Source organism: Hemicordylus capensis, chromosome 2, assembly GCF_027244095.1.
Source record: "Hemicordylus capensis ecotype Gifberg chromosome 2, rHemCap1.1.pri, whole genome shotgun sequence".
NCBI lineage: Eukaryota > Metazoa > Chordata > Lepidosauria > Squamata > Cordylidae > Hemicordylus > Hemicordylus capensis.
The window spans coordinates 103,553,247-103,568,211 of record NC_069658.1 but is presented as its reverse complement, the minus strand read 5'-3'; the positions used below and the strand labels follow the sequence as shown (position 1 = coordinate 103,568,211).

General features: G+C 42.1%; 1 protein-coding gene and 1 long non-coding RNA gene across 4 annotated transcripts in view; one reads left to right on the top strand and one right to left on the bottom strand.

Moving 5' to 3' along the window:
• Nucleotides 1-14,965, top strand: part of OSTF1 (osteoclast stimulating factor 1) — a 29,664-nt gene that overhangs the window by 4,615 nt on the left and 10,084 nt on the right. For both annotated transcript variants that reach the window (XM_053288864.1, XM_053288863.1), the window contains exon 2: nt 10,500-10,546. In XM_053288864.1, coding sequence (XP_053144839.1) covers nt 10,500-10,546 — 47 coding nt within the window. The remainder of the gene's footprint in view (nt 1-10,499; nt 10,547-14,965) is intronic.
• Nucleotides 264-14,590, bottom strand: LOC128342047 (uncharacterized). Of its 2 annotated transcripts, none has more exons than XR_008314734.1 (3): nt 14,438-14,590; nt 2,638-2,790; nt 264-557 (listed from the first exon to the last, which is right to left on the bottom strand). It is a non-coding gene; the product is annotated as an uncharacterized LOC128342047 (long non-coding RNA). The 2 variants fall into 2 exon arrangements; XR_008314735.1 differs by lacking the exon at nt 14,438-14,590 and adding an exon at nt 7,517-7,616.

The following is a 14,965-nucleotide window of genomic DNA, read 5'->3' as shown; positions in this document are numbered from 1 at the left end:
CCCAAATTGTCCTCTTGCAGTTGTACAACCCTTCTAGTCCCCACTCATTGGTTTGCCTCTTATCTAAAAGCCAGCCCTTCTGAGGCAGATCTGTAAAAGCTGCCTTCCTTTTCTGCTGTTTCTGTCTTGCTGCAGCATATTGGCTAAGAGGGGAGCTGTGAATCAGGACTCCCCTGTTTTGGATCTTGCCTCTGCCATGAACTCAGTAGGTAGCTTTAAGCAGGCCATTGCCTGTCTTAAAAAATGGTTCCATGGCTGCAGTATAAGGATAATAATTTACTTTACAGGGTGGTTGTAAGGATCACATCAAGATAATATATGTGAAGCTCTTTGCACACTCAAAAAGTGCAATACAAATGCTAAGTCTTACTGAGTAGTAAAATATTTGCTTTGCATGCAGAATACTGGCCTGTATCCGTGTTGAAAGAGTTCTCAAAATGAATGTGCTCTTCTGCCCCTTCACCTTTCACAAGGAAGTCTTCACGATACACAGTCCAGTCCCTCATTGTTCTGAAGTTAGAAGAGCCCTCTTTTGCATAGATACTGGGTCTCAGGTACTTTGAGGCCAATGCAATATAAAGGGAGAGGATAGCATTAGATTACTTTGTGGTCTTTGAATTCTGGAACTTGCTTCAGACTGTCTTGCTGCTTCTTGTGAATTAGCCAGGCCAAAATATGTACAGGTGAAACTCGGAAAATTAGAATATTGTGCAAAAGTCCATTAATTTCAGTAATGCAAATTAAAAGGTGAAACTGATATATGAGACAGACGCATTACATGCAAAGTGAGATAAGTCAAGCCTTAATTTGTTATAATTGTGATGATCATGGCATACAGCTCATGAAAACCCCAAATCCACAATCCCAGAAAATTAGAATATTACATGGAACCAAGAAGACAAGGATTGTAGAATAGAACAATATCGGACCTCTGAAAAGTATAAGCATGCATATGTATTCAGTACTTGGTTTGGGCCCCTTTTGCAGCAATTACTGCCTCAATGCGGCGTGGCATGGATGCTATCAGCCTGTGGCACTGATGAGGTGTTATGGAAGACCAGGATGCTTCATTAGCGGCCTTCAGCTCTTCTTCATTGTTTGGTCTCATGTCTCTCATCCTTCTCTTGGCAATGCCCCATAGATTCTCTATGGGGTCAGGTCAGGCGAGTTTGCTGGCCAGTCAAGCACAGTACACTGTATACTTTTCAGAGGTCCAATATTGTTCTGTTCTACAATCCTTGTCTTCTTGGTTCCATGTAATAATCTAATTTTCTGGGATTGTGGATTTGGGGTTTTCATGAGCTGTACACCATGATCATCACGATTATAACAAATTAAGGCTTGACTTATCTTGCTTTGCATGTAATGCGTCTGTCTCATATATCAGTTTCACCTTTTAATTTGCCTTACTGAAATTAATGGACTTTTGCACTATATTCTAATTTTCCGAGTTTCACCTGTATATGCCAAAATAATGATATTTAGTAACTATATAGCACTTTCCTTAAGTACTTCGTATGTATTATCTCAATACATCCCAAGGTAGGTCAGTATTATTAGCTTATATTACTGATGGAATAATATTACACATTATTGTAATATAATATTATTACATACTGAAGTGAAGAGGTTTGCATAGTTCATGGATCAGGTGAAATTTGAATGGGAACATTGTGCCTCAAAGCTCATTGCTATTAGATTAACCGTAAAGTTGTGCTGTTGAGTCAGTGTCAACTCCTGGCAACCACAGAGCCATGTGGTTTTCTTTGGTAGAATACAGGAGGGGTTTACCATTGCCTCCTCCCACGCTGTATGAGATGATGCTTTTCAGAATCTTCCTATATCTCTGCTGCCTGATATAGGTTTTCCTATAGTCTGGGAAACATACCAGCGGGGATTCGAGCCAGCAACCTCTTACTCCCTAGGCAAGTTACTTCCCCACTGCACCATTAGGTGGCCCCACTATTAGATTACAGTGGATTAAATGATGAGGAAAATTACTCAAAGTAGTCCCATTGAAATTAAAAGGTAATTAGGCATTCAGTGGGACTACTTTGAGTAATTTTCATCATGTCATTCACTAAGTTTTAGAAAGAGTCTGTGCTGGTTATTAGGTTGCACAGAGGTGGAAATAGCAAAGAGGCCTGTGTTAGTGGTACCAGAGATTTTTTAAAAATTTTTTTTAAAGCAGCCATTGAACAATCTCCATTAAAATACTGTTGTGGCTTATAGGGATCCTAATCCGAACCCTTTCCTCTTTGCCAGTTTCCCACCTCCAAATTGTATATAAATCAAATAAATAAGTAAGTATATAAATCAAATAAATAAATAAATTGCTCCCCCTATCTGCTTTTAGCTCTGTGGGGGAGGTGGGGATTGATCCTAGTTATCTAACCCGAGCTGGTTAACTGGAGCGGTTTGATCAGGATTGCCCTGAAATTCTTGATTCTCACAGTTGGCTCTACTAAGCGCACTAATCCCGATTAACCTTGTTATTGTGTGAACCCAGCCATGATAAGCAGTGTGTTTGAGCCTTAGAAACCCTTGACAAAGTCATTGGCATTTTTGTGTCTGCACATAAGCAGATGTGCACCATTTCTGTGTTTATGCAAGCCAATAATTGTGATGCCAACATACCGCATTTATTCTTCATAATTTATTCTTCATTATTTCCTAAGTAGACATGAGTACTCCACCACAAGATGCCTTGCTTGCAAAGTAGAAGCAATTTCAGTTCCCCATCCAGTGTTGAAAGCTTTTCCTCCTTAGAAGTTCGGCCCAGGCAAAATGCTGCAATAAGTAATTTCATATGTTAAAATGGCCTCTTTTAGTGTGTGTGTTGTGGGAAGGGTAATTGCAGAGGCGAATAAGAGAGACAATAGCCCTTTAACATTAAAAATATTGAAGGGGAAACTTAGTTTTACATTAATGGCCACAAAAGTGCTAGGATAAGGGGAAGGGTTAGATGAGGTAGAAAAGCCTTAGTGTTCAAAAACAGTAACTCAGTTGTTGAGAAAACACTAGTGCTTAGTTGAACTCAGCCCTCACAAGTGGTGCTGTGATTAAAATAATCTCTGATCATTTAAAGGGCAATGTCTCCTTAATTTGAACAAATTTTAAATTATGACAAAAAATATTATTTAATAGTAGCTATAGGCCACCTCCTGCCTCAGAAGCCTCTAAATACCAGTTGCAGTGGAGCAACAGCAAGACAGAGGGCATGCCCTCACCTCTTGCCTGCAGGTTTCTCAGAGGCACCTGGTGGGCCACTGTGGGAAACAGGATGCTGGACTGGATAGGCTTTGGGCCTGATCCAGCAGGGCTGTTCTTATATCACTAAAAGTTGCATTTCTGCAATTGCTTGTCCCATACACTACCGTTGTTCGTTTAAGAGCCCTTGGTTTTCTGCTTGCGTCGAGTATTTGAAAATCTCTATGAACCATCGCCTTCTTCCCTGCTACATGACATTTAATGCAGCAGTAATACATAAAATTCTTGACAAAATCAGACTGGTTGGTCTTTTTGTGTTTTGTGTTGGCATAAGCAATGAGAAAACACTGAAGTAATTGCAGCATAATTTCCTCCCTTCTGAATTTGTTGTGAGGATGAATGAGGTAAGAATTGTAATGTGTTTTATAGATTAGCACCTGATCTTAAACATATTTATTAGCATTTCTGTAGAATTTATTACCAAAAAAATAGCAGCCCCCTTGCACTTTTAATATGAAGCCTGTAGTCCTCACATTGCATGGTATTCAATTGCCTTGTCACTATACTTTCTGGCCATGTTACATAGCACTGTTTGTATGTGATTGGTGCAAATCCATGTTGAAACAGACATATCTACTATCCTCATAACAATTTCAATACCTACATCATATTGGAAGCAATGTTCTTAACAGTGTTCTCTTATTTGGGGCACAAAAATCATAGGTAGCCATGTTGGTCCATTATATAGAAATTGAATAATAATAATTATATATATATATATATATATAATTTTATTTTATTTTATTTTATTTTTAAAAAGTTTGAATTTCAGTATGGTGTGGGGTGAGTTAGTAGCAGGTATAATGCCTCCTAGCAGCAATATAGGAAGATGCTGAAAGGCATCCGCTCATATTGTGTGGGAGAAGGCAATGGTAAACCCCTCCTGTATTCTACCAAAGAAAACCACAGGGCTCTGTGGGCGCCAGAAGTTAAAATCGACTTGCGGGCACACTTCACCTTATATTGGCTCCTACCTCTGTATGAATTAATGTGACTTTAAAACAGTTAGGATTAGGGACAGAACTATTTCTGGCACAGATGAACCTTGCTCTCTACAGGAATTTTGTTCCCGCCGTTTACCGCAGATAATGAAACTGTGAGCCTCTTCTCACGATTATGGAGAAGGGCTCCAGAGTGGGCTGTGGTTAGAGTGATTTAAATTTATCCTTTCCGCAGACGATCATGGCACCATTGCTTGGCGCACTCCCTACGTGCCCGGATGATTCCCCACGTGCTGAGGCAGTGAGGAGGGGAGGGGGCTGGGATGTGTCCTACCAGCCCCTGGAACTACCAGGATGCACCACAGTGCATCATGGGGGATCCTCCCATGCACGCTGCATCATGGGGATCCACCCTCCCATTGCTGGGCTCCCTGTGGTGAGGCTTGCCACACAAGCAAAAAAACCGAGGTTAAGGTAGCACTCGTTCCCTTACCCTCATTTTGAAGAGTGGCTAATTAGGTGGTTTTGCCGCCATGGAGTCACCAGGATCGGCCCAATCCCGGTGGTTCACACATGCATGCAAAACTGGGCTGGGCTCCCTTAGCCAGGTTTTGCATGTGCGTGTGAATAGCCTCTGCGTATAACTAGTTATTGAGTGAATGGGACTCGGTGGGTTAGGGTCCTGGAGGCGCGGAAAGCAGGCAATAGTGAAGGGCCCTGAAAATTGAAAAATAAGTGCCCAACCATGCTCCATGGCATCCAGCAATGCCCCCCCAAAGTCCCAAATGCAGGAAATATCACATTCTTTTTTTCGGGGGGGGGGGTGTGGGGTTTTTTTTTGCTTTTTTACACAAAATGAGCCACAAAATGTCTCATCTTCCTAAAATGGTAATCCCAATCCCATGGATACGTGGAATTATCAGTTTGTTGACCACTTTTTTCCCCTTTTTCCTTTTTTGCGTATGCCGAGGATACACAAAGCCACGGAAGTTGGATCCACGGATAACGAGGTTTCCCTGTAATGACGGATCTGTATTTTTAAACATGAGTCTGTCCCACTTAGACTGAAACAAGAGGTAGGGGGTTCATCTCTGCTAACTGAGCAAAGAGACAGTGTCTTTTATATTTAGGAGGGTGAGAGCAATTGTCCCTATTAAGCCCAGCACAGCCATCTCTTCCAATGCCTGTTGCTAGTGTTTCCCTTCTGTTTCTTTTTAGATTGTGTATTCTTTTGAGATAGTAACCCATTTGTTGAGTTTTCTCATTCATTTTTATATAAACTTTCTTAAGAATATTTATATAATACTTTTCAACAAAAAGTTCACAAAGCAGTTTAGATAGCAAAATGAATGAGAAAAGGACAGGGAACTATACCCCGTCCGAAACGGATCTGCACAGTGTTTCCAGTCCTTCAGAACACTTCCTGAGCATGAGCAGTACTCGCAAGTCTTAGTCCTGTGGTGTAGCAGTGCATGCACAGGAGGATTGTGGGAGTCACATGCAGACTCCTGGCACATCTCCACAGAGCTTTCTTATATGCATTCTTCATTAGTCAGGAAGGCCGACATAGTTAGTCAGCATGGCGCAGCCACTGGGCTGAGATGGACAAGGACAGTTGTTCTCCTCTTGCTAAATATAAGAGAGTATCCTGGCAGTATTTGGATGCCTGAGACAGTGCAAAGTGCTGCCTTACCCCCTTGACCCAAAGGATTTAAAGCGCTTGCAGCGGGGCTGGGGCAATGAAAAGAACCTGCCAGCAACCTGTGTTCCAGAGTCTCGCAAGGGTTGGACTGAAGCTGCCAACCCATCCCTTGCACAACTTTGCAAAGGTGCTGTGTGAGGAGAAGAATTTTCTGGCAACTCCTGGCACCCTTGGAAAGGTGTGTAGGGGTCAAAGCAGGAGCTCCTGGCCTGACCCTTACAAACCCTTGGAGCCCTCCTTCCATGTTTCATGTTGGTTGCTATGGTATTGGCTCCTGCTCCTCTTTCTTGTCATGTCCTTGCAAACCTCTGCCTCAGAAAACAGAGGGTGGGTTTAATCACTTCCTATCACTCCACTTCTCTATTTTCTAGCTTTTCAAATGTCAGAGACCTGAATGTGAAGGGAGGGAGGAGGAGCGAAGGACAGCAGTGGTGGCTGAAGTGGAACATTTTGGGGTGGTCTGAGGGCTGAGGTGACTGGAGGTGGTGGCAGGTCTGTGGATGTAGCCAGTCTGCCTGCTGAAGTGACTGCCTCAGCTTGTCTCTTTAGTGGGCCACTTCTGGAGAATCACTACTTCAAACATTCTGAGATTAGGAACCACCTTGTCTAAATGTAGACTTCCTTTAAAATATGTATATCCTGCTTTTCAACAAAAAGTTCACAAACCCATTTACAAACAAAAGGAATGAAAAAATGGTTTCCAGTCCCAAAGGACTCACCAATACTGCTCTGGGAATATTGTTACACACATTATGTGTAAAATGCAGTTTGGTCCTATACAATGAGCCAGGAAGTTTCTGGTTCAAATATGGTCCTTCCTATGAATCTACAAGGTGGCTGTATAAGTTATAAATCAATATGGCAATTAACCCATCCACTCCAATGCTGTAGCACCATAAAACAAAATAAAAGCCACCAACTGGCCATAGTGAAGGGAGGAGAAAAAGAAAATCCAAGGATAACTCATGAAAAAGGCAGCTTACTCAGCGCCATTGTAACTCATCCCAACGTGGCTGTAGAGAATGGTTCAGACCAAATCCCTTCAAAATTAGAAAAACAGTCTAGTCTTTAAAAAGGTTTTTGGAACTTTGAGTTTTGGGGAGTATTTGTAAATGTAATGTATGTATGTATTCTTGAATTTGTTTTATTTTATTTGATGGCTTTGGGTTGTTCACCATCTGCTGCCGCTGCCACCTGTTCATAACCTGGAGGTTTTTCACACATGGCTGTATGCCTTGGGATATCTGAAGAGCGAATCTGTTTCGCAGCAGATTTGAGGCATTTTAATTCGAGAGATTAGATGGACCATTCACATAGCCATCAGCACCTCCCTCAACACCTTCGGAGAAAGCAGAAGCCCTGGAATTTTTTTCAAAAGCCGCTGGAAATAGAGGATTTTTTAACCCCAGGACATAACTCAGGCTAAGCCAGAATTCGCAGCCTCCCTTTGGAGAAAAACAAAGCCCTGTCTGTTCTGGTCCCTGATAGCCTGCAGGGAGGTCGGGTTAAATCCAGCAAATATGTGGACTGGCACACTCCAATCAGGAGTGGATTTGGGGGGGAAAGCCCTGTCTGTAAAACCTCCTGGAAAGAGTTTACTGACCTCCCCCCCAACCGGACTTGACTTGGACTTGGGGCAGAAGCCCTGTGTTTAAAGCCTCCAGGAAGAGAGACAGGCATTTCCCCCACCTTCTCTTATCTCCTTCCCAACTTCCAACTCTCACAAAAATGCTGAAGACACACACAACAGACACACAATAGCCAACTCCCAATTCAATTGGTTCCCTGTGGGAGACTGCAGCCAATCACAGAGTTCAGTGTGTGGTCTGACCATGATATCATCTATCCCAGCAACCCAGGCTCAGACTCCATCCACCCCTTGCTCACCACAGTGGCCTTAGACAAGCCACCATCTCTTAAGCCCTTTTCAGACATTACAGGAAAAGGATGTTCTACACAAGTAGAACATCCAAAGCCAGGCTTTAAGCCCTGGCCCAGCCCTTCACTCATTCCTGGAAGCATGCCACTCACAATTAGAGTGGGATTCATCAGTAGTAATGCTGTATCTATGATGGTGGGTGTTTCCATTATCAGGAGGTTGGGGCACTCTACCCTCTCAATCACAGGAACACCGGCCGTTATGGTTACAGAATTTGGCTCTTCAGACAAACGCCACTGTAACCATGAACGGCACACTGCCAGAAGCAAGTGGCAGTCCAGAGCAGAACTTCCAGCCCTGTTATCATTCTACTTGTGTAGAGCATCCTTTCCCCATAGGCCTCTTGTCTCATCTCACCTTTTCCAATACGACAACAACAAATACTGTATATATAGCTGCCTTATATTGAGTCAGATATTTGGTCTATCCAGCCTAATAATACTTTCTTTTTGAGTGGCAGTAGTTCTCTAAAGGCAGTAGTTCTTGATTATGACTGTGTTGAAAAAACACAGTCATAATGAAGATTTAAGTGTAATAAATTAAAATGAAGTAAATAAAAAATTGTTTAAAATGTTTTCAATGTAGTAGGTATTTACAGAAACAATGCCTTTAAGTCTCATTCTCTCTATTGCACTTGAGCATGCATATCTGTTTACCTTTTGACAAAATGTCACCTCCCCCCCCCAGCTTTTAAAAATATTTATTAACAAGTACTAAACATACAGAACTTTGACAAAAATTATGGTGAAAACTATGATTTTAATAAAACTGTGTGTGCTGCAAGTCTGCCACTTCCCCCCACCCCATCTCTTCAGGCACACACCTCTCCAGAAATCACGTTTAGCATTACTCATTGTAAATAGTGAAAGGGGGCTCAAGGACCAGTTAGGCAGGAGACTTTTCCATAAACTATTATTTGGTGATTTTAACTGGAAGTACCAGGGGTTGAATCTGGGACCTTCCGTATGACAAAGCATACCTCTAAGCTATGTCCTGTCATTAAAATACGGATTTACTTTGCAGGGTTCTAATAAGAATTACTGATCATTATTGTGATTAGACATATGAAATACTCTGAACTCTCAAAGAGGGGGTTTCAGAGTGCAGATATTTTTTACTGGTCAAAGCACAGCATGGGCATCCACAGGACTTTTTTCAGGGAGTGGGGCAAAGCCAACAATCCTATACTCCCTTTCCTGGGAATATCCCCCATTGAATTCAGTGGGGACTGGCTCAATCTGAGGGGGGGGGCTGGCCACTCTTGCCCCAACCCTGCCCTCCAGGCACCCATGAAGGAAGGTGGGCCATTGGCACTCCTAATTAAGGTCCATTGCTGGTGGCTTACAAAACATGAATTTTATTTATCAATTTATTTAAAATATTTATACCTAGCTCTCCAGTGCAATACTGCTCAGGGTAGCTCACAAAATTTGAACTTTTAACATTTGAAATCCACGTTCTTCCTATTTGCTAACTCCCTTCTCACATTTCCTTTAATCTGTACGGTACTTATGGAACTTTTCTGAGCTGTGTGTGTTTCTTCCCCTTATAAAACATTTTTTTAAATCCCTATTGCTGCAATGTTTGTGACTTGACCTATTTTAAGTAAGGCGGTATTTAATTTGTGAATTAATTTACACAGTCTACTACTCCTATGTAATATAGTGGTATAATATAGCAAAGAGAAACTCTGGTTTCCTGTCTAATTGTAGCAGTAACTTCTTCCTGTTCTCTTTTTCTTTTTCTTCTCAGCTTTTTTGGTCACTTCCCCATCTGTCTTTTGGTTGCATTGTCTCATCTACTGGTTTTTCTTTTGCTTAATATCCTTCCTGCAAACACAGCTTAGCTCTAACGCTCCTAGTTAGGTTAAACTTGTGCAGTGTAAAAGATTGATTTCAGATCCTAATTAAGCAGGATTCTGGTTAATGGCACTGCCAATGTAAATTGAATACACAGCAGCAATATTTCATCTTCATCATGTTCTTCCTCCATAAAGCTCAGAAGAACCACCACCACCACCCCAAAAGTTTTCCTCTTAACAACCCTTTGAAGGGATACTGACTGGCCTAAGATCACCCACTGAACTCTAAGTCTCCTCTGTTGTAGTCCCCACACTGACTTCTATACCACTGGCCTTCTTGTTCACCTAGGCTCAGCATTCTCTCTAATTTTTTTCATCTGTGTGCAGAATGAGTTTTGTTCTGGGCGGCTATATGAAGGCATTGTGTGCGCACATGCATTCAGAGTGGGACCTTCTTGATTCAATCTGAGCGGGATCTAAAATTAACTGAGTGGACATCAAAAACCTGTGAGCACATGCACATACCTTAGAGGGAACACTGCCTGGTTGTTGTTTTTTTGGTTTTTTAAAAAAAGTTTTGGTTTTAGTTGTATTTTATTGTAGTTTTGTTCTGATTGTATATTTATTCTATTGATTTATCATTTTACTTTGTGAGCTGCCCAGAGAACAATTAAATAAAGTTGATCTTGTTGTTTATTATTAGCTATCACACTAGCTATCAATACTACTCCTGCATTTAAAAAACTTATCTGGTAACAATGTTCACAGCCTTGTTTGCACAGATGTTTGATTCATTCAGAAAATGAAAAATATCCTGTTAATGCTTATTCCTCTCTCTGTGTCTAGGACAGGTCAAAGTCTTTAGAGCCCTGTATACGTTTGAACCAAGAACTGTAAGTATTGCTGTTCCAGTGTTTCACAAAAATGCAGAGCAAATACTTCTGATTGTGACTCCACAACTAAGCCTCTAAAACATGGGAGAGATGTTTCTATTTTGCCTGTAGAGGTGAAAACAACTTTTTGGAGACCAATGCTGCAATTGGATCCTCCATATATTTGATCAGGAGGTTCATATAATTGTATGGATGTGTGGTGGCCTCCAGGAGCTTTCCTAGACAACAGATTTACCATGGGTTTACTGCGATTTTTGTGTTTGCCCAAAAAAACTGACACGAAAAGTGGATTTTTTAACCCCAGACATAGATTGGGCTAAGCACCAATGTGCAATGAAAAAAACCCGAATTGTGTGTGAAGTGTTCGTGGATAGCACGCAGGGACTTAGACTTCGATCTGGATTATATGTGAACACACACCTGCCCTTCCAAAGTAAAATGACCATCTGGAAATACTCCAGCTAATAGTGGATCAGTTCTGTGCATCTTAGCCAAATATAGCATTTGGTTTTCAGTGTCTGCTACGAAGTACTGGTGTTATGGATCTGATTTTGTGCCCCCCCCCTTCTTGCTTCTGTTCTAGTCAAAGACTGTAATAAAGTTTATCTAAGTACTGGTATTTATCAACACATGCTGAATCCTGAATTGTGTACATTCTTGTGGTGCACACATGATCAGCTCTCCAGAAGCCACCACATGCGGGTTTTTAAAGCAAGTTTTCCATGCATGTCCCAGAAAGTTGTTCAAATAAGTCATAAGACCCACTGGTCTCCATGGATAGTAAACTGCCCAGAGACGCAAGTTTGGGGTGATATAGAAATATTTTAAATAGCACAGCAATACCAGTCAACCAAGATTTTGAGGAAGCTCCATAGCTTCCCATCCAGACTACTGATGTGCGAGTGTAATGTGAGAACGTGTGCACCTCTAGGTGGCTTGCGAAGCTCTGTGACATTGCACAACTGCTAGTGGAAGAACTTTTCCATATAGAAAGGTATTCAATGCACTATGCAACGTGTCAACATCTTTTGCTAGCGCAAGAACTAGTCAGGAGCAGAGGTTCTTTTTGTTCCACAACATTATTGTGCCGCATCCTCACATTAACTCAACAGCATTACGCAAACTTAGGGTTTTTCAGTTAAGAACAAATGAATGTACCCCTTCTGTTTCATAGCTGCAGCTCTGGTACTCCAGATAAGTAGCCAAGAATTGTGACCCTCAGAAGGAAATCTTGCCAATATTGGTGGGAATAAAATACAGGCTAAGTGAAACTGCCTGGGAATCAGGCAAAACAGCAACACCCCACCAAATCCCCTAGTATGCTGTGGTTTTCTTCCTCCTTATGCATACTCCTGACCTACCTTACCTCTCTCTCCTTCTCTCCACATGACTGGCTGGCTAGGTGCGCAAGCTCATCCCATCCCTCCCTCAGCCTGATAGGCTCAGCAGCAAGGGAAATGCTGGCTGATGCTCAGCATTGGCATTGGCTTCACTGCCAAGCCTGTCAATCAGGCTGAGGGAAGGGTGGGCTGAGCCTGAGCACATAGCCAACCAGTCATGTGGAAAGCAGGGAAGAATTCTGCCTGAAACTACTCCCCCTTCCCTCCTGGAGAGGGAGCCAATGGGGTAGTCTGCAAGTGAGACAGGTGGGTTCTGTATACCCCCATGAAGCTCCAAAGTATCCCCAGGGGCTCTCAAGTACCCCTTGCTGAAAATCACTGTGTTAGTGCAACACTTGTCTGGATGTAGGCTGATATGCTTATTTGAATCCATTAACTGAGTGATGACAGATAAATTGGCTGGTGGATAAAAAGCTCAAAAGACCCCTTTAAGGTATTGAAATATTTTACTTCTTGATTCAGTACATCTTTTGAGCACACTATTCTTGTGTCCTGACAAAAGCTTAAAAGGTAACCCTCTCTTGCAAATACTTTCAGTTAGGCTTGCAGAGTAAGCAAACTCCAGAGGAGTTCTGAGGCATGTCCTTTGAAGCTAATAACAGGCTTGAATTACACTATGCTAAGGTAGGTCTTTGGCAAAAATTGGCCCCCAGCTGTGACATAATTATTTAGTAATTTCCCAGTTGAAAGCAACTTTGAAAATAAAAAACTTCAGGTAATTGCCCACCCACCAATGAACTTGTCTGAGCCTCCCTTTCTAGTTCTCAACTGGTTTAGGTCATCATCCAGTTTCCTTCTGTTTTTTCTGACTGCCACCTACCGTTCTGAAAAGGCTGGTAGAAAATATACAAGGCTCAGCACAGTCTCCACTTTGGAAATGGAGTGCAGGTTCATTTTCTTCTTGTTTCTCATATAAATTTACTAGAAAGAAGAGCAAGCAAGCGTCTTTTTCTTGGCTATGTGGCTAACAGAATTCATTTTGGACTCTCATTTTTCTTTCTGGTGGTGGCTGGTGGTTCCTGGGACTGGGGTGGGGGGTGTGCACTAGACAGGGCAGGTGATGGGTGGAGCCACAGGTAGTGAGAGGTGGAGCTAGTTGTAGGCAACTGTGGAGGTGGAGCCAGGACTAGGCGGATGCCTTAGCAATAACTGGCAAAGTACAGATTTGTAGCTGATGAGTGGGATCAAAATACAAACACACACAAGCACACAAACCTCAGTTGCTCATCAGCAGAGATACAGAGAAATGTGGAAAACATCAGTTGCTTCATGGTACTTAAGAGGACTACAGTAGTGTGTTGATTTGTATCTATCATGGCAGGATCAAACACAAGCGCAAGCACGTGCGTGTGCACACACACAGAGAGAGGAAAAGAGCTGTGCAGGCCACAAGTAAAGCACAGACCAGCTACAAAAGGCTGTTTCTGTGGAAAGTAAATGCATTCTGAAGTCACCAGGGCAGCTCTGTCTGCCTGATTATTTCAAAAACCAGTACTACTACCAATAAACAACTACCACAATAAGAAAGAACTGAGCCAGAGTGCTACAGTAATTAGTGTGCTGGACTAGACTGGGGAAATCCAAGTTCATATGCCCATTCAGCCATTAAAGTCACTGGGTGACTTGGGGGCAGTCACTTATTTCTTAGCATAACCTTCCTCATAGGGCTGTTGGGAGGATAAATATAACCATGTGCACCACTCTGGGCTTTTTGGTGGAAGCACAGGCTATACATGTAAAAGTAAATAAATCTTTATAAGCCACAGGTAAAGCAGAGGTCAGCTACAAAAGTGGAGAACAAATGCATTCTGATGTTGCAATGGCAGCTCTGCCAGCCTATTTTAAAAATACACAAATAAATAATAGAAAAACCACAGGTTTTTCAATTATGCTTGCTGCAGTTATGAACCATGACCTGTAACTTAGAGGACCATGGGAAGTAAAGATGCATGGGGACACTCTCCCCCTACTCCATGCCTGCTGGACAGCTGGGTGCCACTTTTGGGTACACAACACTTAGCCTGGATGTCTATCCTACCAAGCAACAAGTGTTTTTATAGAGATAACTTCCTTAATCCTTGCACAATGAACCATAGCCAGCAGTGAACATATTAATGTTACAGATACTGGCCACAATCCGGAGAAAAACCTGCTTAGCTCTCTTCATAGCAAATGGGTTTTAAATTTTTCCCCTTCCAACAGAATCTATTCCTTCTCTACATATACCATACCAACATGAAAAGCCACTTTATTTGAAAAGCAGTTTGGACTCAGAAATCCATTAATATGTTCTAAAAGAACTCTCTAGCTTCTTTTGCCTAATCTAATTAATCCAGTCTCATAGTTTGCTGTTCCTTCCAATGTTTTATGGCTTGTCATTTTGGGAATGGGCCATAATACTTTGCTTACAGATCAGAGAGCAAGGAAGAGAAAGCTGAGGATGCATTCCTCCCCTTCCAACACAAAGAAGCCAGCAAAAGATCAGACTTACCAACAGCCAGCCACTTGCTCTCTAACCAAAATGGTGATTGGATTCTCCTGAGTAGTGTTTTAAAGCTGCTTCCCTCATACACACAAGGGAATCTTAAGTAGATTTTACTAAAGGCTTATTCAGCAACAACTCAATTTTCTCCTTCCCTTTCCCTCCCCCTTGGGACAAAGGTCCAAACAAACTGCAAAAGATTACTGTATATAATACAACTGGCTAAAAAAAAAAAAGACTTCCCCAACCTCTGGACACTCTGATTGGCTGTCTGAGGAGTCAGTCAGCATGGTGCCTTCTGATTGGTGTTCAGGGTGTTTTAAGCCCCACCCACCTTCTGAAAATAAAGGCAAGCCTTATGATTGGCTCCTGCCTCATTAATATTCAAACCTGAATATTCTGTGTGTTCCTAATAGTGTTTACAAAATTCTGATACCATTGCCCGCCCTACGTACACACTGGGACCAGGCTGCAGGCAGGGAAGAGGCACAGACAGAGAGGCAGACAGAAAAATGGTTACAAAAGACAGGCAGAGGA